Here is a 23,580-nt window from a genome sequence, read left to right as displayed (position 1 = left end):
TTTAAACGGTGGTATTCAGACAATGAGGTCTTGACCACTCAGCATATACTTGCAGTGATGTTAAAGGGAGAAACCATTGCTCTTACGCCATACCACCACACAACGGCATACGTCTCTTAAAGAAAACCATAAAGCACTGATTATGCAGCTCGTTCAACTATTTTCAAAGTCATTAAGTTACCAACCAAAGCTTGGTTTCCATTTGTTTCGTAAAGATAAAAAATATGTACATATAACACCCCACTTAAAGATATTGACACCAGGCACAACCCCTAACTCCACGTCCATCTGAAAAGCTGGCAACAATTAGTCAGGTGGCCCAAACGGGGAGCAGAACCTAAATAAATTTGAGGTCTGAATTAGCCATGGGGCAGATTGGACTGTCATCTGTGCACACTGGGAATTAACCTGAAGCAACTCTGTAAAAAAAAGAAAACGGGATAAAATACATGCGCGATGGCAGTAATGCTTCCTATTGCTGTTTTCTGTTATATTTATAGCAGTGAACGTAACATTTGGATGCATTTACGCGAAATCTGCACACTGCCCTTTCACTTGCACCACGTGTCCATTACACGGGCTCGCGTCTTCAGTTTGAAATTTTAAAATTCCCTCCAAGTTTCCCGCCGGACCACTTTATTTGCAGGGACTTCCGCTCGCAGTTTAGATATCCCGTGTCGTTTTCCGGGTGGTGGTTATACTCAGGCAAGCGAGCCCGTCGTTATAATCAACCTTGTTAACAAAAGTTGCTTAACGGGTTGAGTTCATCGGCACGTGAAGGAAAAAGACATGCATATCAAAACCGGTGAGTTTGTACAACCCTTGAATATGTGTGGTGGTATTTGTTTCAACTTTCAGAGCTAGTTAAGTTATCTCGCCGCGGCGTTAGCATCTGAGCTAGCGATACCAAAGGCAGCCTGGTCTCCGCTTTGAATGGAGGCTAGAGGGGGGTTACGAAACTTTGACTTCGCTTAGCTCGGCTATTAACTGTTAAGCCGTAAGGGCGATCAGTATTTAAGTTATAACCTCAATTGCATCTTTTATTATATCACTATTAGGCAGATTTGTATATTATGTTCAACAACATGAGGTTATCCATCGAGTTTAGTTCGCTGCACTTTGGCGCTACTAGTTTGCTAACGCCGGTGCTAGCTAGTAGTGTTGGCTATCTTTTTCGAAGTGAGATTTGTAGCCAATGGCTCACAACGTGGCGGTGTTTGTCGAAACTAGTCTTCCGAAGGCAGCGAGTCTTGACTCTTGTTTATAGATACTAGATGAGTGGTGGCTAGTTTTTAGAAATGTATGTTCCGACGTGTTAGTAGGTGTCGGCGGACTTGTCTAAACTGCGGCGCCGCTAAGTGCGGTTGTACCTAAAATGTCCCATCCTGTTGCTACATATCACTCCATAACCACGTTAATCGCATGTTTAAAGTTTAGCCAAGACGTATTTACATCTAGCATGGCCTGCCATCGAAAATGACCGATAATTACGTCAGCCTCTCTTTGGGTCATGTGGGGCGAAGGTAGTTGTTTAGCAATAAAAAATGTTACCAGGTTTTTTCCAGTAAACTCCGAATCCAGTGATTCATCTTTTCCCCCATTAGTCCAAGATGGAGACTGACTTAATTAGTAGTATAATATTGTGTCGAGATCAGCGTCAGTATAATGCATGGAGTTTAAGAGCTTTACCAAAGCTCACATTCATTTAAATTAAAGCTTGTGTTATTTCTGAGTTGATAAATAAAGGTGAATTATTTATTGACTGTTATTCAAGTTGTTCACACAGTTTAATTCACCTCCAGTACAAGTTGTTTTTTTTCTGTACATGATAAACAGGCAGACAACAGGGTGCTGTTTGGTTTAATCTTGATTTTCACAGAAAAGTCACAAGAAACGTGTCATCCGCCCCCAGTGTCTGATTACATAAACAGCTAAGTTAAGTGATGGTGCCCCTTTGCCAGGTAGCATCCCCATTTCATCCCAGTGAGGTTTTATTTTCATTCCTATTTCCATTTCACAGCTGTAAACAAGTCATTGCATACTGCCTGTTTTTTCTTGGTAGTGAACTGTGCGCATCAATAATAAATGTTGAAATTAGATAGTCTATTTTCTGTAAATTTTGCGTGATGTTGATCAAACCGAGACAACTCTGTGATCACCTGCCGGTGGATATTATTTACTGAAATTTCGTAACCACTGTTCCTAAAAGTTTATGGATAATTCCTTGAAAGTGTCACTGGTCAACATAGGTGTGAAAATATCATAAAACATGGTCGATGTGAAATGTCTCGTGGCAGACAGGCTTATTTCTTCTCAAATGTCAGGCCACAGGTATGAATTAGTGAACAGCACTACTTCTACTTTGTACCCATATTGTATCCATGTGCACAACAATAAATGTTTTTCTTTTCTTTGTAATTAATTTTGTTTTGTATTAATTGAGTTAAATGGTCAAAAATACTAAATTCCATCTATAAAAACATTAAGCTTGATAATTTCTATTTTGATTGGGGGTGGGTGAAATGAACTTAAAACTTTATCACAATATTTTGTGGTGCTATTGTGATAATGAGGAAGGTGATGACATGTCACAGTAATCCTAGCGCCGCAAACACAAATGGACTCATTTTCAAATGGGTCTTTTCAGGGCAGTGGTTACACAATTATGGTTATGGTTTTACCTTTGAAGTCCCCTTAGAGTATTAGTACTAGTTGAATTAAATTAGCAGTAACACTGAGGGGTGTTTTCTGGAATGCATATATGACAACGAGACATTTCACCAACATGTCAACCATTTCCTTTCAGGTACATGGGAAGCAAGCAACACTGTGTGCGAGTCAGAAACTCTGTGTGACCAAGCAGTCCTTGTGTCAGCAACCAAGTCCGAGCCCCAGATCCGTAACCGTCGCCTGTCTCCTGGTTCAGGCCACTGTGGGGGAGGAGGAGGCTTTATCTCCGGAAGCGACCAGACTCCACGACAGCGTTCGCCTCAGGCCGAGCCGAACGGCCCCAGCCACGCTCACGGCCAGAGCTTCCGCAGGGAGAAAGAGCGTAAAACCCAGCCTCACAAAGGTCGCTCCATCCGGAGGGAGAGTCAGAAGGGTGCTGTTCGGGTCGTGGAGCGGCCACAAAAGGTTAACCAGAAGGAGAAGTGGGTGGAGGACAGTCTGTCGCTGCTCAAGCCCCCACCTGCTTTCCCTGTGCAGGACAGTCCTGCCAAGCTGCAGCCTGCTGTGAGCTACGCTTCTAAGGTGAAGGCAGGAGCAACAAGCGGAACACTGGAGGAGGACCGCCCCGCCATTGGTGACCTGCTGCAGAACCAGTGGGGCTTAAGTTTTATTAGTGAAGCTAAGCCAATCTCAGAAGGACCCCTGCCTCACCCTGCTGCTAGTCCTCTTCTGGACACAGATGAACACCCAGCAGACCTACAGAATGATGCAGCTCTCACATTTCAGCTCCCTGAGGAAACTCCCGTTCCTGTTTCTGAGGCAGTCACATGTGCAGAGGTGGAGGCCAACGGGGACCTCCTACTTAGTTGTCGCCATCTAGTGGAAGCTTTGAACTATCACAATAGAGGTGGGTGCTTCAAGAACAGTACACTGGCTTTTAAAAGTTACAAAACAGAAATTTAATTCACTTCATTTTTTTTTTCTGTAGAATGGAATATTATCTGTAACAGACAGAAGAAAGGTAAGCTGACAATTTCACTCATTTTAATAAAGAAATTGAATTGAATTTAGACCATGCATACTTTGGTCACAGTAATAAAAAAAAAGTTGTTTTATTGGTGTTTGAATTAAGAAATATTGACTTGAAATACAAACTGTTGTAAAAACAGATGAATAGAAATTTACATTTGTTTTTCCTATTTATTAAAGCTTAAAACCTAAAATCAGCCCTCTTATTCAGACACTTAAGTGGTGCTGGCAAAGTTTCCATCTGTCTGCTCATGTATGGTGGTGTTTCTGACTTTGGGCTCACATGCACTTAAAATGTTTTAAATACCTGTTAAAACAACTTCAGAATTTGTTTACTTCTTTTAGTTTGCAATAACAAAATAAAATGAAGAACACCTCTGAGGTGTCGACCCCCTGCTGGCCATGGAATTGGAAATACGATTTTCTTGTTTATTGGTATACTTTCTATTGAAACACGAAAGGAAAAAGAAACCAAATTCATGGTTCATTACTGGTTGTTACCAAAACCTGCAAAAACCAAACATAAAAATCTTGTCGCGATGGATTTAGTTCGCTATAGCTGCAGTAAATCTTTTTGCACAGTCCAAGCCGATCTGTCAGATTCTTCTGTTTTTTAATGTTTTTCTTGCAGATCCAAAAAGAGTTAACTGGTACAAGGAGACCCAGGAGCGCCCAGCCTAGCAGCATGACTGACACAGAGCTTTAAACGCATACAGAACACACACCTTCACACACATTTATACTCACAAAAGATGGACAAATTTGAGTCCCATTCACACGCTGCACTCAGGATGATGTCTTCACATAAAGCCACATTGAGACACTTTGGACTAACTCCTTTGAGATCTTACAGCAATGGACTTTTTTTAACGCCTTATAGAAAGCCTGCCTTAAATAATCACCTCATTCCTGTTTTAGCTTCTTCCTATAAAGCTGCCCCCCCATTGTTTTTTCTTTTAACAATCTGAGGAGTCTAATTTAATGTTTTTTGTTCCCTTTTGAAAGCTGCGGTTTTAATAAACTTTGTCCTCTGCAAAGCGAGTGGTCAATCAAGCACTTTGTTTAAAACTGACCAGTCCCTGTGCGCGAGAAGCCCTCGGTGAATTTTTTATTTCCCCGTTTTCAATTCTAAACCAGATGAATGTCCTGTACCTACTTGATCTTTATGAATGCAGGGGTTGTCAGTATCATGTCTTCAGTTTACAGAGGGGTGTAGTCAAAGGCACAGAACAGTTCACCCCACAAATCTTAATGCTGTGTTCTCATTTGTTTTTTTATTTGGTTCCTATCGGGTGAATGTTTAAATCCATAAGGGATGTCATGTTCCGTGTGCTAGGTTTTGAAAATGATTTGAATTAAAGCAAAAAATTACACTGGAGATGGAGGAACGTAAGAAAGTATTGCTTAATAAAAATGAATAAACTTTGAAAGTTTGAGTTGTTTTTATTTAAACATACAGAGTCCAGGTACTTAAGTTTGAGCACTTTGACAATACATTATATTCAAGCTCACCTGTAGGTTGGGGTACAACATTTGATTGGTTGTGGTGCTTTTTGGATAACCATGGTTGCTTACAAAAATATAGAATGTTATCCTGAAACAGGTGTACAAAAAGGATTTCGGTTTCCCTTCCTGAGCCAGGTGGGACTCTCTGCCTGGTGGCTGAAAAACCAATGATTCCAGTCCACTCAATCTCTCCACATCACCTCCACTTCATCTGTTCTGTACCTACAGCAGTCATCAACAAGGTGACATCAGCTGGATACGGGGCCGAGAAAGATGAATCCTAAAACTTTAACTGTCGAAGTTACCTCTGTGTGATCCAAGAATCTTCCAGCTCTGTGACCTGATTGGTTCTGAACATCTCCCAACCTGCCTGAGCGATCATTGCTCCGTTGTCTATGCAGAACCTGAGGGATCAGAGAAGGAAAACCTGCTGAACAGAACTTGAACATTTTCATCTTCACACAAGGAGCATATCCTGTTTTTTTTTTTCTTTTTTCTTTTAGCATGACCAGTAATGGCTCTAATGTCTTGCATGACAACACTGGGTGGTGAACAATATCTGCAGAGCAAGAGAGTTTTGGACAATGCAATTAACCTTGTTTATATTTGCAGTTATACCATTGCAGTTACTGCGTGCATGCAGGGAGTATGAACAAGAAAGCAAATTTAATGGAACTGACAACAAATGTTGCTTGGTGATGGATGAGTTTATTTACCTCTCATCTGTGGCATACAGCTTGGCTCCTCTCTCCTTACACATCAACCCCATCATCTCCTGCAGGCGCAGGTTACCTGTGGAGGAAACGGAAGTTGCTTCACTTGTTACGTAGAGCCAGTGTTGTGCAGAAACAAGTTTTGCTGCTCCCATCTTTCAGAACATTGAACTGAATGGTGCTGTTTTTTACATGACGACCACGAAGGTAGCCTCACCCTGACGTTATATAATGTGATTTTAGATTTGTGTTAGCTACTCTGCTTAAATGAAGTTAGGGTTTTATTAAAGGGGAGCATGTCTATCAAAATTGTTTTCTGATAAAAACAATAAAATACATGAATGAGAGCAGGTGTTCTGGGAATTCAGCAATTATAAAATACAGTATGTGAGCAAAGATTACAGGAGGGAATTAAATGGATACTAGTAAAATGCAGAATTAATATTTTCCCATTAACCTGCCTGAACTGAACTTAGTAGTTCCATTAGTGTTTCTTCTTCCTCCTGACAAACACCAGTTGTTTGTCTATATTCCAAACTCTTGAGTTGACTCTTTTTGTGCACATATTTCTAGCAGAGTGTCTCCTTCCACTGAACTTTCCATTAATGAGACAGGATATAAGCCTCTGTTAACAGCCAGCTTCTTTGGTAATGAGCTTTTGTGGCTTACCCTTTCACTGAGTGATGTTGGACACCTATAATGAGCCTGAATATGCTTTGTGCACACTAATATCCTCCCTCTGCCATTTGTGGAGCAAGCAACTGCAGAAACCAGATACTAAACTGTGATGTACTTACAGCCAACTCCCCCGACAACAAGGACCTCTTGAGAGCCACAGTGAGCCATGGCCCTCTCTGTGATCTCCACAAGCATGGCAAACACGGTTTCCTGCAGAGTTAGAGGAAGGTGGGGCACATCATTGATTTAATATTGAATGTGAAACATCCTAAAGTATGACCACTGGATTGTTTAGTAGTTAGATCCATTCGTTTGGTTACAGTCCTTATGTGACAGTTCGGAGTACCTGAAGGGAGAAACACAGGTCCTCTGCTGTGCACTGACCGGACCTCAGCATTTTATTAGCAGCTTCCTGTCAGCAGAAACAATTATTAGACCTGTATGCCAGAATGGTTGTAAACAGGGTTCCTACACAGATTTCACAATTTACCAGGTCTATATGTGGACATATACTTGAATTTACAGATTGTAACGCCCATTCCATTGTCTAAAAGTCCTTTGTCTTTCCTTTCTTCCTTCCTAACTCCTATACTTCATACCTTCCCACCTCATTTATGTAATTGCTTTATTCATTCATTCCTTTCTTGAGTCTTGTCTTCCATGTTCTTTGTGTACTTCTATCCTATATCCCTCTCCTCATGTCCTTCCATCTTTTCTCTCTGGTGACCTTCCTTCAATATATCCCAGTGTTTCGTCCTTCTTTCTGTCTCCATTCCTCCTTGTACCATGGCTTTCCTCCCGTCCTATCTTTACTTATACTCTCTCTTCCTTTTTCTTGTGTCCCCACGCCTCTTCCATCTTTCCTTCCTACCCTGTTTCCTCGCTTCTTTCTTTACTTCCTTTTATTCTTCCTTCCTTGTTTTCTTGTGTCTTACCTCTCTTCATTTTCCTCCCTTGTGTCATATCTCCATTTCTTTCTTATGTCCTTCATTCTATACTTTTTTTTGTCCTTCCTTTAATACTTTGTGTCTTGCCTTCCCTTCTGTCATTTCTTGTCTCCTTATTTCCTTTCTTTGTGCCATTAGTTCCTTCCATTTTCGGTTTTTTATGGGTACCATATTTAAAGCTTGTCCCTTAATGCACCATGTTGCAGCATCGTTAACACTGACCAGACTGGCAGAGTAGCTAACTAATAGTTGTCCTGTTGACAGGTTCCACCATCTGAGCTGTGGATCTGTACAGCTCCTCCAGAGTTACTATAAGCGTCGTGGATACTTCTCGGATTAATGCTCTCCTTGCCTGGCTGGAAAGGCATGTCTTGATAGGTGTGGCCTCGTGCTATATTATTTCCATAATGACCAGAGCTCTGTGAGATGTCCAAAGGTGGGACTGTTGTTTTCTAACCCTTCCCTGTTTTAAACTTCTCCCTGACTATGTGCTATGTCTTCATGATGCTGTTTGTTCTCTGCAAAACATTTATTTATAATTTTATTAATTTAGGTGGCTTCTCAATCCTGGCCATCTCAAGATGGCCAGGATTTTACTTAGGCATATCCTGGTAAAGAGGGACAAGTACAATTGTCTAAAACCATGCATCATTTTCCTTCCTCTTCAAAATGATTCATGACTTCATGTTGGTCTATAACATAAAATCCCAATAAATAGACTGAAGTTTGGTGGTTAGAATGTGACAAAATGTGAAAAGCATTTGCACGGCAATGCAAGTGTGTATGTGATACACTAACCTCAATAAAGGACAAAATCCCTGAAAAAGACACATCCATTCCCTTTACTGTGTATGGCAGCTCCACATATCGTGTTCCTCTGTAATAAGAAAACAAAAAGCACAGAACGTTTCCCATCTGGCTCTCTGTGATGAAGGATTTTTATGGTTCCACTCACTTTTTAGCCATCTGCTCTATGTTGTATCCTGGACTTGGATCATTGGAAATCTGGAAGGAGATCCATAAACAAGGATTCACATATACAAGAAGAAGAAGAACACAGTTAATGTTACTAACACAAACCTTGATAACTCTGGCGAACCTGTCCAAACAATTGCCGACTGCGATGTCAATAGTCTCCCCAAAAATTCTGTACCGCCGCTCTAAGTATGCAATAACCTGCGATCACAGAGAAGAGTTTCTTCACACTTTCCATGTAAGACTTCTAGACCTTTCCACAATTCTCACTCCTTTACATTCATTTTAAAAACATAAGAAACAGAGGATCACTGTGAATTGTAAACCTTCAGAAAACCTCACACTCGTTCTCCTCTTTACATGCAGCAGACACTCACGCATGCGCACGCGAAGGAAAGAAAGAAAGAAAGAAAGAAAGGATTGATTTGATTTTTTAAAAACTCATTTATTCACTCAGTGATAATCCACATAAACATTCATCTCAGATCAACACATTCATAAATAAAAGTTCACCATAATTTAAAATCAACAAAGTACCTTCACAATCCCAAACATTTTTGAAAACATCCAACTCATTCATTTTGAAATAGTATTTCTATTCTAACATCACCCTTGCTCTAACCATACTCTTGAAAAGCTTTACACAATTAGTATTTTGTTCATTATCAAGCTTAAATTTCCTACTGAAAAAAATTGCCAACTTTGCTTGACCAAGGAAAAAATTAAACAGCCTTCATTTTTTTTCTTTCTTTTGTTATATGAAAAACCAAAAATAAAAGACTGCTCTGTAAAACTTTCCCCAAATGATTTCCTAATGTCACAAGTATGAATAAATCCATTATTCGAAAACATTGTACAAAACAATGAAAAATGGTTTCTCTTAACAAACAAAAAGGACATTTATCTGAAACAACAGGATTAATAATGGAAACAAAAGCATTAACTGCAACAATACCATGTAAAATTCTCCACTGTAAATCACCAGCATTTTTAGTCAATGGTGGCTTATAAAGTAACTCTCAAACCGGTTTCACATCAGGATCAACTTTAAAATAATCTCTCCAAGGAGTATCTTTTTTTATCTTTAAACTTAACCTTGTTTAAAGCCTTAAAACATCTTTTAAATACTATTTTCCCATTCACAGAATCCAGTGGTGTCCATATATTTTTTTCCTTCTCTAAAAAAGGACCAGAACATTCAAAATCCTTCAGCTGTGGCTTAATGCACAATTTTAAGAAAAAGTCTGTCTCATCAGGTGTTAAAAAACCATTGAACAATTTAGTAGTCTTTTATTGTCTTCAGATAACACTTGCTTGATTTTTTTCAACATCATGCCTACAATCCGGATAGAGCGAACCTCCAGTCTTCTTCCCAAGGACACAACATCTTCCATTTCAGCTCCAACAAGTTCAAGCAAATGTCTTCGAGCAGTAACTCCCATTTTCATCAACAGTTCCGAGATCATTGCCATATAGTTCCAAAATGAACCTAAACGAGATCCCTTGAGAATAGGTTCTAATAATAGCCAATGCAAAGAAGTAGATGTCCCAAGTCTTTGTTTCCATCAGCCTCCAATTTACTTTAGATGAAGAAATTCTACCAAAATATTCAATAATTTCTATTAAAGTAAGAACATCTGACTCTTCTTTAACAGCCACAATAATATCATCAGCATATGCAGAAAGTTGAAAAGGTAAACTAATTCCATTTAGTTTTACACCTTGTAACATTTTTCTAATCTGACATAATAAAGGTTCAATACTTAAAGAATATAACATTCCTGACATTGCACAACCTTGTCGGATACATCTTTTTACATTAAAAGGAGCACTTAAACCACCATTGACCTTCAACACACTTTCAATGTCACAATAGAGGCAATCATGGCAATGAAACCAAAAGAGAAACCAAAACCCTTAAACATATTCCAGAGATATTGGTGCTCCACCTGATCAAATGCCTTTTCTGGGTCAAGAGAAATCAGACCAAAGTTCATGTCTAATAAATTAGAGATGTCCAAATAATCTCGAATTATTGATATATTATCTCTTATTGATCTGCCAGGGATACAATAAGACTGATCAACTTATAATCAGTGCATAATAAACTGACAGGTCTCCAATTCTTTAGTTCATAAAGATCCCCTTTCTTAGGAAGACGAGTGAGCACAGCTCTGCGACAGCTAAGGGGTAGCTTTCCCTTTGATACACTGTCATTGTGGACTTCCAACAGATCTTCAGCCAACACAGACCAACATGATTTATAAAATTCCACAGGCAAGCCATCTATTCCTGGAGCTTTACCATTTTCCATGCTCAAAAGTGCTTCCTGCAATTCTTGCAAGGTTAAAACATGCTCCAAAAGGAAACTTTTGGCAAGTTATTAAGAAACTTCAGTCATCAAAGAGTCATCTTTAAACTCACTGACATACAGCTTTGAAAAAAGGCTACAGCTCTTTTCCGCAATTCAGTGGGTTCTGTCAACTCTTTTCCATCTACTGATCGAATACAGTGAATGAGGCAATTTTGTCCATTTTTCTTCTCCAAACTAAAGACGAATTTAGAGGGAGCATCCATTTCAAAGATATTCTGAAAACGTGAATGTACCAGAGCTCACTGTGCTCTGAACCCAAGCAGATCAGCCAAAGCAGTTTTTTTTTTTGAGGGCCTGAATATGGCCTCGATTTCTTGTGGACTCATTAAAATCCTGAAGATCCACAATATCAGTCTCTAATTCTTCAATAGATTTAACCATTTCTCTTGTAACATTGTGTGTGTATTGAATACAAAATTGCTGAATTTTTATTTTACCAATATCCCACCACTGCTGCACAGATGTAAACTGAGATTTCATGGTTAACCATTGCTTCCAAAAAAGTGAAAATCCTTTTTTAAAACAACCATAATTTAACAGAACAGTATTAAAGTGCCAGTATGCACTCTTAGGTCTCAATCTATTTATAAAAACATTTCCTATAACCAAATAATGATCAGAAAACCCCACCGGACACAACGTGCATGATCTAAATATTTGTAAATGGTGACCATAACAGTAAAACCTGTCTAATCTTGCTAAAGAAATATAATTATCTTTAGAATGAGTCCATGAATATTGCCTTGTTTTTCCATGTTTAGAACGCCACACATCAACTAAATCATAAGTCTCAATAATACGTTTCAATATCCTCCTCGAATTTATATGTGGTTCCAAATTATTCCTATCCAAATCATCAACGGTACAATTAAAATCACCTCCTAAAATCAGGTACCGTATTTTCCGCACTCTAAGGCGCACTTAAAAACCATTAATTTTTTCAAAAAATGACAGTGCGCCTTGTAATCCGGAGCGCCTTATATATGGATCAATTGGTTAATTGGTTGATCCATACTGGTTGTACACGGCGCTCTGTCAAAATGTTTCAGTACGACTGGTAAACTACAAAGCCGCACCGCTTGCAGCATTACGGCTACCGTAGTCAGGGGCGTCACCGAAGTAATAGCGGTAAACACCTGTACTGTGCTTACTCCTAGTCCAACACCACTTGTGTGTGTATAACGTTTGAATGTACTGTTGCAGGAATTGCCTGAACTATATGTGATTAGAAGCTCAGTGTGTGGGGTGTATGTTTCGTGTGTGTGTATGGAAGATGTTGACATTGCTCCTCCGGACAGAGGTGGCGCTGTGTGCTGCCGTAGCTGAGAATCAAGAGTGAAGGAGTGACGTCGGTATTATTGTGTATGTGGGGTGGGTAGAGACGGCGACCGGAGCAGCGGTGTATGAGTCTGTAAGCCCTGTGTTTTTACGTGCTGCAAAGTTATTAAAAAGAACCCCGAATCTCGTCAACTCAGTGTTTTGATGCTGTTTCTTCATGCTCAACTCAGCAACGTATGAGTGAGGGAGTTAACCCCGAGGAAACTAGTAACTTCGGCCCTGGAGAAAGCGTCTCCCCTGTGTCATCAGACTACGGTCAGGGGACAGAAACAGGAAAGGTTAACAGTACTAACGTTTGATTTAGTGCATCAAACTGTTTCTTTTACGTGTTTACTGAATCAGGGAAAAGTTCCCTTTCACGTTTTAACTAACGTTTGATTTCAACTTCATAGACTCCAATGCATTCCTAACGTGCGGTTGGCTCTATTCAATAAAATTCTATGTAGAGGAGACCTTACCATGAGAGTGAATGGAGTTATCAGAACGCTGGTTTGTAGTGTATTAATAAAGTTTGACTGACTTATCTGACTGTTTTGTTGACATTCTCTTTAGCTCCATCTAGTGGATGCATAACGCAACCCCAGTCAAACGTTTGACTGCAGTAGCTTCTATTCTATGCGCCTTATAATCCGGTGCGCCCTATATATGCAAAAAAGTTCTAAAATAGGCCATTCATTGAAGGTGCGCCTTATAGTCCGGTGCCCCTTATAGTGCGGAAAATACGGTAATCTGTTGACATAACTTAACAATGTATTTGCTAATTTTTCTCAAAAAAAAAACCACATCATTCACCTGAAGTCACAGGAGCACAAACATTCAATAAAGTTAACTTTATATTTTCATACTTAACAATAACCTTTAACAATCTTCCAGGTACAATATCTTCAATTTCAATTGAAACTGGAAGAAAATAATTGCTACTGGTGCACTCTGTGAAGTTTTATGACTCAGAACAAGATTCCCATCCCATTCTTTCTTCCAGTCAACTTCATTATCAACACTACTATGAGTTTCTTGAGCAAAAGCTATGTCAATACCTTTAGATTTTAAGAGTTTGCAATACACAGCCCTTTCTTTCATATACCTTGCACCGTTAAGGTTCAAAGATCAGATTTTAAAACTACTCAGCCACACAAAAAAAGAACCAGAAAAAAAAGAAAATACAGCATCTTATTGGCTGTTTTTTAACATTCAGAAAAGTCATTTAATTCGAGCTCTGATTTTCTGCATCAGTTTCCGAAGTCTATATATTTCAGTGTCTTTTAAGCCATCAGAAGTCCTTTGTCTCATTAACCATTTAACTGAATCAACAAAAAGTTTTCTATTATGGAAAAAAATCATCTATTGCCACATCCCGTTTTCCTTTGGTTACTTCCAAAAAACTTCTAATCTGTTCTAGACTGTATCCATTAGTTCTCTGGCCATCAGGAATAGAGGAGTCAGAAGACTATCACTATCAGTCAGTTAAAGCATCAAACTCACTCTCTTCTCCACCCTTTTCTTTTACCTCCATCTCTTTAGATTTTGCCCCTTTAAATTCTTTAGGTTTTCTTTTAGTGTTGGGTACCTTAAAAACACTTTAATCGTCCCTGATCAGGTTTCCTCCACTGTGAACTGATTCATCAACATCCATTCCCTGTTGAACTCCTTGTGTAGACGTTTGGCTCAATTCCTCACACACTTCAGCAGAATTAGAGGCAACCACAATGCTTTCCTGATTGCGAAGTTCTCTTTGTTCTCCTGCATTAATTGTTGAAACTGTTTTCCTTTTGCTGCCAGCTGAACATCCTTCACCTTCATTAACTGCTGAAGCTTCAGCCACATCTGATGTCCCTTCCCCAGCATTTTCATTAACCTGAACAAACTCTGCCTCTTTTTTAACCTAATCAGGGCAATTACGGACAGAGTTCCCTTCCTGATTACATCCAAAACACCTCATGGTTTCTGTTGTTGCAAAAATAGTATAATCATATCCATCAACCTTAAATTTCATTACTATCCTCATTAACATTTTTTTAGAATCTTAAACACTTGTCTTCTAAAAGAAACGTTTTTCAACTTTGCTGATTTACAACCAGATGGGAGCATTTTCATTGCTGACACAATCTGACCATGATGTGACAATTCCTTCAGCAACACATCATCACTAATAAAAGGAGGCAGATTAGACAGGATGATCCTTTTTGCTGGGTTCATTTGAGGGAATACAGAAGTTTGCATATTTTTCAGTACAATTGCCCTCTCAACTACGCTATTCACCTTGTCAATAGAGTCCAGAAACATAACCACCACGCTTTCACAACCGACAAGTTCCCCAACAGTTAAACCACACTCCTCAACCGAGAAATCCATGCCAACCGGTATTTTAATACCATGGCGATGGGAAAGGCTCCTAAAGCAATCAGAACCGGATTTCCTTCCGGCCATCACACCCAGATAAAAGCTCGGTGCTGCAAATATGAAAGAAACACAAGAAAAACAAGACCGTGTTGAAAAATAGGAAAAGTGAATCACCACTGTAAAAAGTGAATTCTAAACCTTGAGAAAACCTCACACTCGTTCTCCTCTCCACATGCAGCAGATGCTCACGCATGAGCATGCGAAAGAAAGAACTTGGGGAAGGTTAAAGTGAGGACACAAAAAGGATGAATAGGAGGAAGAACACAATATTTAAACAATGTAATAGGACAGTTAAAATCTGGATATACAAACACTTCCATATTCTTAATTTCTGAGCTGTTTGATCAATAGCCGATTCTTAATATCTGCTGTAAAATATCAGTGGCTTTTTTTGTCAGGAATGAGGCTGAAACCCACCTGGGTGTTGCCCCCGCTAACGTAAAGAACAGTGGGGTTGTAGGCCTTGGTTATGAGTCGCCCCATCTCAATGTGTCCGATACAGTGGTTGACTCCGAGGAGGGGCTTCCCCCACAGCTGTGCGACTGTGCGAGCGACGATGGCTACTGTGACCAGAGGGGCACCCATACCTGGGCCTGAAGCCCAAGATAACGGAAAGAGAGAGGAGTTATCAACAGGAACGTTTTCCACTCGGTTCCCTGAAAGCTAAAAAAAGATGTATCTTTTGATTTTCTACTGTAGTCAATGCAGAAAACATCCTATCAAAACAAAAAAATAAAGTCACAACAAACAAAAACAGATTGTTTTAAAGTCTTATTTATAAAAATAGTTTAATTATTTCCTTTCCACTTTGCAATCCTGTGCTACGCTGAGTTGGTCTCAGGTTTTTGTTACCTTTAGTGTACGCCACGCAGTCGATGTCTGCGGGCTTCAACTGTGCTTGCTCCAGCGCCTCCTTCAGGACAGTCAGTATGACTGCGCGATGATGCCTGGCTGTGTCACTCGGCATGAACCCTGCAGTGAATAAAACCAGTGCTGTCAGGTTCAGACAGGTTTGTCAGTTGTGGACATTGAAGGGTGAGGTAGGGGTTTAACAGAGCTTGCCTTGGCCGGGTGGTGTAATGTATGTCCGTCTTGGGTTGGACAGCACTTCACCATCCCTTATGATACCGATGCCAATTTTGTTGGCACTTCCTTCGAATCCAATCACAACAGTCATGGCAGCTAAAAAATGTATGTAGAGTAATTTTGGTAGACTGGTCAGTCCTGGAAATGTTCACAATGTTCGTTTTATTCGTAGCCTTAAAAATGCATTTGCAACCTGTAAAAACGGATAAAAGTAACAAAAACATTTTCATCTTGAATTTGTTTACATCAGGATCTGATGTTTTGCTTTTTGCGATCTTTTAGCCTACTTCATTTTGCCATACAGATACTATTAAAGTGATTTCTAATTTTTTCTGGTCTCACAGTAACAGCTGAAACTGAATTAAACATATTATTATTTTATGCGGGTTTTTTTTTTTGCATAACTTTTTACCCTTGAAAGGAAATCATGAAGTCATTTAAAAAACTGGATTTTGTCAGTGTGGTTATTTTTCTCTGATGTGTGACAGTGAGTGACAGACAGTGAGGCAAAAACAGAAAAACTCAGTAAGGGGGAAATATTGCCCATGGAACATTTCACTGTATTTTGACCCTAGTAAAAAAAATTAAATGAAAAAAATTCGAATATATCGAACAGTTAAATAAATTTAAAATAATAGGCCAGGGGTGTCAACCATCGCTAGGCTACACCTGTAAACATGAGCGTTCCTCCACCTGTACCTATGACTCTAAACGGTGACTTCTATGCAGTACATTTCCTACTATATTTAACAATTTTAAATAATTTGATTGAAATTAGAAACACACTACACTATAGATACTATGGTGGAAGCAATATAAATTTAGCTAAAGATAAATATTGCTTCGCTGTTTTCATTTAACATTTATAGCTAGCTAGCTAGTTAGATATTATGTATTAGACTTTCAGTCAAAATATTATCCTGGCATAACATGTTTTGCACAATTATTAGTGTTACGGCTAGATACTCCTTTAGAGGAGTAAACACATATCTAGCTCTATAACTCCCTAATTAAGGAAAACTAACCGACAGCATTGACAGTAGCTGTGCCATTAGCGCCTCCTCTAGCTGCAGCTTATCGGTCTTCCGAATATTGTTTTCTAATATTCGAGCATCAAAACAAAGGTTTACCGAGTTTTTAAGTTTCTTTTTGTTGCTCTCACTCCGCGTTCATTTCCACAGCTGCAGTTTTGAACTCCTGAGCTGCTCCATAGACAGCTAAAGGACCCAAACATTAGGAGCTGGGAAACTCGCCTTATCGAAAAAAAAAGCTCTGGGTCAGACCAGACGTGATATAGCAGAATACTTAACACTATAAAGCACTAAGTAGAGTGTACACGGTTTTCTTTGCTGATGCGTGAGGAAAACGTGTTTTTGTATATTTTCAGGCACATGTGAAGGCAGCTATGGAGTCCAAGCAGCACGTGGTCAGAGTGATCCGTGTTTCTGCTCTGTGTTTGGGGGGGAGTGACTGAGCCTGACTTGGAAGTGCTGCTCGTCCTGTTGTGAAAGTGCGAGTAAGAATATATTTGCATGTCATTTTCCTAAATGGTGCCAAACGTGAAAAGCTTAATTAGGCACATTTGCATTTGTTGAGGAATCTATCGAGCTAATGAAAAGCTTGCTGATCGTTCAGTCCTGCAGGCCGCTTGTTGCTACTCTCTCTGTTGCTTCTTTGTTTGAGCCACAGCTAGCCTTAGCACATTTGGTATTAGCTGAACCAGTATATGAGGAAATTGCTTAATAGCTCACTTTCTCTGTGATTAACAGTTTTTTCACAGCCATGTCTTTATTCGGGCGTAATATTTGCAAGTATTGTAGCTTCCATCAGAGTGAAATTACCATCAAAGATGAGTTTCCGGCATTGCTTGTGAACGAATCTGTTTAAGGCTTCAAACCATATTTTGTGTTTGTCAAACCTCGCACACGTGTTGCGGGTATTTTAGCAACATTAGCATGCACACGCATTCCGAACTCATTTCCATGATAGTCAGACCATAAACATTTCATATCCAAGGTACAGTACATGCCATGATCATGGTGCTGTATCTCCCTTAGTGTCTGTAGTTGGTCCTATATACGAATCAAAACAGTAGAAGCAAAGTATTTCATTATTTATTATTGTATTCCTTTGATGCAAATGAACAGGGTTATACTTCATGGCAGTTTTGAAATGTTAGAACCAGAGGTTCAATGATCAGTTTTCCCTTTCCTGGTTTTAACTTCTGTGAACGGCAAATAATGAAAAGTCTGATATCCTTCGTTTTCGTTTTTACGAAATGCATCAAAATTAGGAACTCTCACCATTTTTGGCGTATAAAAGAATCATCCAGCAGCATGTACTCTGATAGAATTAAAATTAGGGCAGCAATGTTAGAAAAACATGAAATTTCAATATTATTGCTAAATGGGGATGACCATATTGATTTCAGTTAATTTTCCTCACTCTTCTTTTTCTTTTCTATCCGCAGAATACTGACCTTAAACTTTAGCCTCACAGTCACCTCAATCTGTATCAGACTAGGGAATAAAAGTCAGTGAAAGTCTGTTAAATTGGCCAAATCTATTATTAGCAAACAGTTTGAATGTGTGGACCCTAAAATATAAAAAAATCCGTTGGGACTGATATATTGCTTACATTGAAATTGCAGTGATGATTTTTCTTTGAAATATTGTGCAGCTTTAATAACAATCGATACAAGTTAGGAAGGAAAGTATTTTACATTTGACTAAAAACTTCTACTTCTAACCTGAAGCACAATTTTCCTCTTTTATGTTGTATTTATTAGAATGTAAAATGGTTGTAAAAGTGTTGTAATTGTCACCTAATGCAGTGATTCCACACTGACAGAAAACAGAACGTTATTACCCACAGTGATGAACCACCTTAGAGTTGTCCTCCTTATTTAATATTGCTAATATTCAGTCTTTTTTTTTTTCTCTCGAGCGGTGCAGGTGCTGTTGTGTGTGCGTGCTGGGTGTGTGCGAGGTGTGTTTGCTTGCAGAGCCAGCTCCAGTATGAAGAGAGGCAAGAACACAGATGGGGCGGCTGCAGAGGGGGAGAATGATGCAGGCTCTGGTACTAAGACATAAAGAAAATTGTTGTTTCCAAATAATGATTTGAATGGTAAGAAACACTAAATCCATTATCCAACATCTTTCCTTTGATGATCTCCCTTCAGCTTCTACAAAGAAGGCCAAGAAATCTAAGGAACCAGAAGCCCCAATATTGTATGATGATCCCCCTGACAAAATGACAAGCAAGGATGGACGCAGCACCAACATGAAGATCACTTCCTGGAACGTGGATGGGCTCAGGGCGTGGGTGAAAAAAAATGGACTGGATGTGAGTGTGCAGTAAAAAGATCAGTCCGCCGATTTCCCATTATAAAAAAAAAAAAACTAAATTAAAGCAAACTGTCATACTTGTTCCCAGTGGGTGCGTGAGGAGGCGCCAGATGTTCTGTGCCTCCAAGAGACAAAGTGTTCTGAGAAAGCACTTCCTGCCGAGATCACATCCATGCCCGAGTACCCCCACAAGTACTGGGCTGTGTCCGACGACAAGGAGGGATACAGTGGTGTAGCCATGCTGTGCAAGACCAAACCTCTGAAAGTCACTTATGGAATTGGTGAGTAATAGGTTGGTCTGTTGAAGCACAACGTATAACTGGTTTTTGGCTTCAGTCCTCTGGACCTATTGTCTCACATGTTTTAGATGTGTCCTTTTGAACTGGGAGGTTACTCTAGCCAAAAACAATGGTTCCATTCTTAGTATGTTTCCCACTGGATGTTCATTGGTGGTGCACCATCTCCAACCCCCATTTCCTGTGTAAACACTACTTTATTTTTGTGTACATAACCAGCCAAGGAAAGCATGACAGCGGTTCAAAGGCTCATGAAACAGTGTTAACATAACCTGCTAGGATGCTTTTGAAATTTTAATTGTTGTTGGATGATGGAAGACTACCTAGGTCTTGGCCTGTCTCAGTCTAGCTCTAGAGTTTTCTACAGCTGGAAAGATATTACAGGTGTCTTAATTAATAAATTAGAAAGTGATCAAAAACTTATTTTGGTTACAAAGCCATATTCTTAGTTTACCACATTGTGTGTTATAAATCTGAGTGTTTCACTTTTTAATTGAATTACTGAAATACTTTTGTTTTTGGTTGATATAATTAAGATGCATCAGTAGCTGCCTGCATCCTTTTATTGGAGTGTCACTTCAGAAATCCTGATGTGTCAATTAAAATCTAAAACATGCAGGTCAATAGGTCCTGTGGACTCTAAAAAACTGAAAATCTGCCTTTGTCATACTAAATGTTTTAAGTATTGAATGAAAAAAGAAAACGTATCCAATTCTCCAGGCAAAGAGGAGCATGATAAGGAGGGGCGCGTCATCACCGCCGAGTTCCCAGACTTCTATCTCGTAACAGCCTACGTCCCCAACGCCAGCAGAGGCCTCGTCCGCTTAGATTATCGCAAAATCTGGGATGTGGACTTCCGAGCTTACCTGAGCGAGCTCGACATAGAGAAGCCCCTGGTGCTGTGCGGCGATCTCAATGTTGCACACCAGGAGATCGACCTGAAGAACCCAAAGGGCAACAAGAAGAATGCGGGTTTCACACCAGAGGAGCGTGAAGGTTTCAGAAAGCTGCTGGAGGCCGGCTTCGTGGATAGCTTCCGCGAGCTCTACCCTGAGCAGGCCTACGCCTACACCTTCTGGACCTACATGATGAACGCCCGCTCTAAGAACGTGGGCTGGAGGCTTGACTATTTTCTGCTGTCATCTTCCCTGGTTCCAGGCCTGTGCGACAGTAAGATCCGTAACAAGGCAATGGGGAGCGACCATTGCCCCATCACTCTTCACATAGCTGTGTGAATCATCAGTGCTGATGGCGCAGTGTTTGCTCTGTCCTCTTTGTTCTAACTTGTCTCAACTATATCAGCCAGATTGAGGAAGTCTTAGCTGGTGCCCAGTCTCACTCCTGTTAGTAGAGTCACTTATAGCTTAGTTGTTTTCTTTGATGAGATGTTCCACAACATAGCTCATGTCTGGTTACCTAAACTGATTTCATAAAATTTGATATACACCCAAGTTCTGCACACATGCAACACTAAACATACATTTAAGCTCATTTTCATGTTTCTGGTACCGACTGAAATTTTTATGTGTAACTTGCTTACATTCTCTAATAAAATCTTGTATTTCCAGATTTTGTGTTACACATTTTTTAGCTCAGTGGTTTTTATCGGTGACAAAGAACTTGTCTGTAAGAAATAGCTGACAGTACAGACCAGCATTATATACACACCATAATAAAAGGGAACCTTGGTAACAATGTGGAAGAAGCCTTATAATAAACCAGTTTTTACTGGACTGATATAATCTGACACTGAAAAAACAAGGAGCATTTTTGGTCATGAAAGGCTAAGACTGAGATTTCCAGCAACACCATTAACTTATCTATAACCTTATGTGTGAAAAAGCATAGCAGAGGATCTGTGATGCTGTGCATAGCTCTTTGAAATACCAGAACATTTTTTTTTATTTGGTGGACTAAAAACAATCCACCACTGGGCCTTTCAGCAGGGTACTTGTCTGAAATACAGCCACACATCTCTGGCACAAATACAAACCTCCTTCCACTGTGATACCAGACTGAAGTCCTATAGAAAACCTGTGGGGTGAAGAAAAATAACTGGACCCATGATTCTTGATTTAGAGCATTGGTTCTAAGTTTTCACAAGTGCCACCTCAGTTAATACGAAGATTTCAAGAATTTTTAGACAAAAGTGAAAGTTCCCCTGTAGTTTGATGCCCGGTGGGAAAGACAGGTTTCTCACCAGTCCTGACATGAAAATCAAATATGGATCTGTAACAGTGACAGCTGCAGCAAGGAACTTTTCATATACATTTCTGATTAAATCTTTCACATGCAGTACAGTAATATTTGGTTACTAAACATGTCCCTTTAATGTTGCAAAAAATAAAAAGAAACAGCTTACTTATGAAGCAATTTGAACAAATCATCTTTTTAGCTGGGGCCTATTAGCTCTGCAAAACAGATTAGGTCTGTATTTAGCTTGTAAACTACTACCGCCTTTGGTCCTTGGAAGATCAGACCAGAATACCACAGTTTGAGAATATTGGTTCTAGAGAGACTGAGCAAAGAAATATGCTTCAACCTTGTAAAATGTAATAGAAAACTTCTTTTCTACTGCCAAAAGTGGGTTGTTGTACAAAGGGTTTGCCTTGCCTTGGGGTAACAAGGTATGGCATTGGTAACTTTAAATTTCCTTCAGTAAACTTAAGGTTGGCATTATGCTACTGCAATGAAATGTACAGGTCCTTCTCAAAATATTAGCATATTGTGATAAAGTTAATTATTTTCCATAATGTCATGAAAATTTAACATTCATATATTTTAGATTCATTGCACACTAACTGAAATATTTCAGGTCTTTTATTGTCTTAATACGGATGTTTGTGGCATACAGCTCATGAAAACCCAAAATTCCTATCTCACAAAATTAGCATATTTCATCCGACCAATAAAAGAAAAGTGTTTTTAATACAAAAAACGTCAACCTTCAAATAATCATGTACAGTTATGCACTCAATACTTGGTCGGGAATCCTTTGGCAGAAATGACTGCTTCAATGCGGCGTGGCATAGAGGCAATCAGCCTGTGGCACTGCTGAAGTCTTATGGAGGCCCAGGGTGCTTCGATAGCGGCCTTTAGCTCATCCAGAGTGTTGGGTCTTGAGTCTCTCAACGTTCTCTTCACAATATCCCACAGATTCTCTATGGGGTTCAGGTCAGGAGAGTTGGCAGGCCAATTGAGCACAGTGATACCATGGTCAGTAAACCATTTACCAGTGGTTTTGGCACTGTGAGCAGGCAGGTGCCAGGTCGTGCTGAAAAATGAAATCTTCATCTCCATAAAGCTTTTCAGCAGATGGAAGCATGAAGTGCTCCACAATCTCCTGATAGCTAGCTGCATTGACCTTGCCCTTGATAAAACACAGTGGACCAACACCAGCAGCTGACACGGCACCCCAGACCATCACTGACTGTGGGTACTTGACACTGGACTTCTGGCATTTTGGCATTTCCTTCTCCCCAGTCTTCCTCCAGACTCTGGCACCTTGATTTCCGAATGACATGCAGAATTTGCTTTCATCCGAAAAAAGTACTTTGGACCACTGAGCAACAGTCCAGTGCTGCTTCTCTGCAGCCCAGGTCAGGCGCTTCTGCCGCTGTTTCTGGTTCAAAAGTGGCTTGACCTGGGGAATGTGGCACCTGTAGCCCATTTCCTGCACACGTCCTGTGCACGGTGGCTCTGGATGTTTCTACTCCAGACTCAGTCCACTGCTTCCGCAGGTCCCCCAATGTCTGGAATCGGCCCTTCTCCACAATCTTCCTCAGGGTCCGGTCACTTCTTCTCGTGTGCAGCGTTTTCTGCCACACTTTTTTCTTCCCATAGACTTCCCACTGAGGTGCCTTGATACAGCACTCTGGGAACAGCCTATTCGTTCAGAAATTTCTTTCTGTGTTTTACCCTCTTGCTTGAGGGTGTCAATAGTGGCCTTCTGGACAGCAGTCAGGTCGGCAGTCTTACCCATGATTGGGGTTTTGAGTGATGAACCAGGCTGGGAGTTTTAAAGGCCTCAGGAATCTTTTGCAGGTGTTTAGAGTTAACTCGTTGATTCAGGTGATTAGGTTCATAGCTCGTTTAGAGACCCTTTTAATGATATGCTAATTTTGTGAGATAGGAATTTTTGGTTTTCATGAGCTGTATGCCAAAATCATCCGTATTATGACAATAAAAGACCTGAAATATTTCAGTTAGTGTGCAATGAAT

The 23,580-nt window shown here is 39.9% G+C and overlaps 3 protein-coding genes across 6 annotated transcripts; 2 read left to right on the top strand and 1 right to left on the bottom strand.

Moving 5' to 3' along the window:
* Positions 1–406: 406 nt before the first annotated feature.
* si:ch211-214j24.10 (uncharacterized protein LOC558894 homolog) lies at positions 407–5,129 on the top strand. Its single transcript, XM_047389462.1, has 4 exons — positions 407–805; positions 2,807–3,577; positions 3,659–3,691; positions 4,331–5,129. The coding sequence occupies exons 1-4, from the start codon at positions 790–792 to the stop codon at positions 4,378–4,380; spliced, it is 870 nt and encodes a 289-aa protein (XP_047245418.1). The 5' UTR covers positions 407–789; the 3' UTR covers positions 4,381–5,129.
* On the bottom strand, positions 5,123–16,967 carry LOC124882856 (O-sialoglycoprotein endopeptidase). Of its 2 annotated transcripts, none has more exons than XM_047389456.1 (12): positions 16,847–16,967; positions 15,693–15,812; positions 15,483–15,602; positions 15,048–15,223; positions 8,624–8,719; positions 8,499–8,548; positions 8,342–8,420; positions 6,943–7,008; positions 6,716–6,806; positions 5,922–5,997; positions 5,511–5,609; positions 5,123–5,427 (listed from the first exon to the last, which is right to left on the bottom strand). In XM_047389456.1, the coding sequence occupies exons 2-12, from the start codon at positions 15,805–15,807 to the stop codon at positions 5,388–5,390; spliced, it is 1,008 nt and encodes a 335-aa protein (XP_047245412.1). In that variant the 5' UTR covers positions 15,808–15,812; positions 16,847–16,967; the 3' UTR covers positions 5,123–5,387. The 2 variants fall into 2 exon arrangements, with proteins under 2 accessions (XP_047245412.1, XP_047245413.1); XM_047389457.1 differs by lacking the exon at positions 16,847–16,967 and adding an exon at positions 16,742–16,764.
* A 124-nt stretch (positions 16,968–17,091) lies between these two features.
* Positions 17,092–20,928, top strand: apex1 (APEX nuclease (multifunctional DNA repair enzyme) 1). 3 transcript variants are annotated; one of them, XM_047389459.1, is made up of 5 exons: positions 17,092–17,226; positions 18,671–18,794; positions 18,898–19,061; positions 19,152–19,344; positions 20,080–20,928. In XM_047389459.1, the coding sequence occupies exons 2-5, from the start codon at positions 18,734–18,736 to the stop codon at positions 20,592–20,594; spliced, it is 933 nt and encodes a 310-aa protein (XP_047245415.1). In that variant the 5' UTR covers positions 17,092–17,226; positions 18,671–18,733; the 3' UTR covers positions 20,595–20,928. The 3 variants fall into 3 exon arrangements, with proteins under 3 accessions (XP_047245415.1, XP_047245414.1, XP_047245416.1); XM_047389458.1 differs by having other exon boundaries at positions 17,099–17,232; XM_047389460.1 differs by having other exon boundaries at positions 17,122–17,232; positions 18,663–18,794.
* Positions 20,929–23,580: the final 2,652 nt, after the last annotated feature.

This window comes from Girardinichthys multiradiatus, chromosome 17 (assembly GCF_021462225.1).
Source record: "Girardinichthys multiradiatus isolate DD_20200921_A chromosome 17, DD_fGirMul_XY1, whole genome shotgun sequence".
Taxonomy (NCBI): Eukaryota; Metazoa; Chordata; class Actinopteri; order Cyprinodontiformes; family Goodeidae; genus Girardinichthys; species Girardinichthys multiradiatus.
The sequence above is the reverse complement of the archived record's forward strand: the minus strand, read 5'-3'. Positions and strand labels throughout refer to the sequence as shown.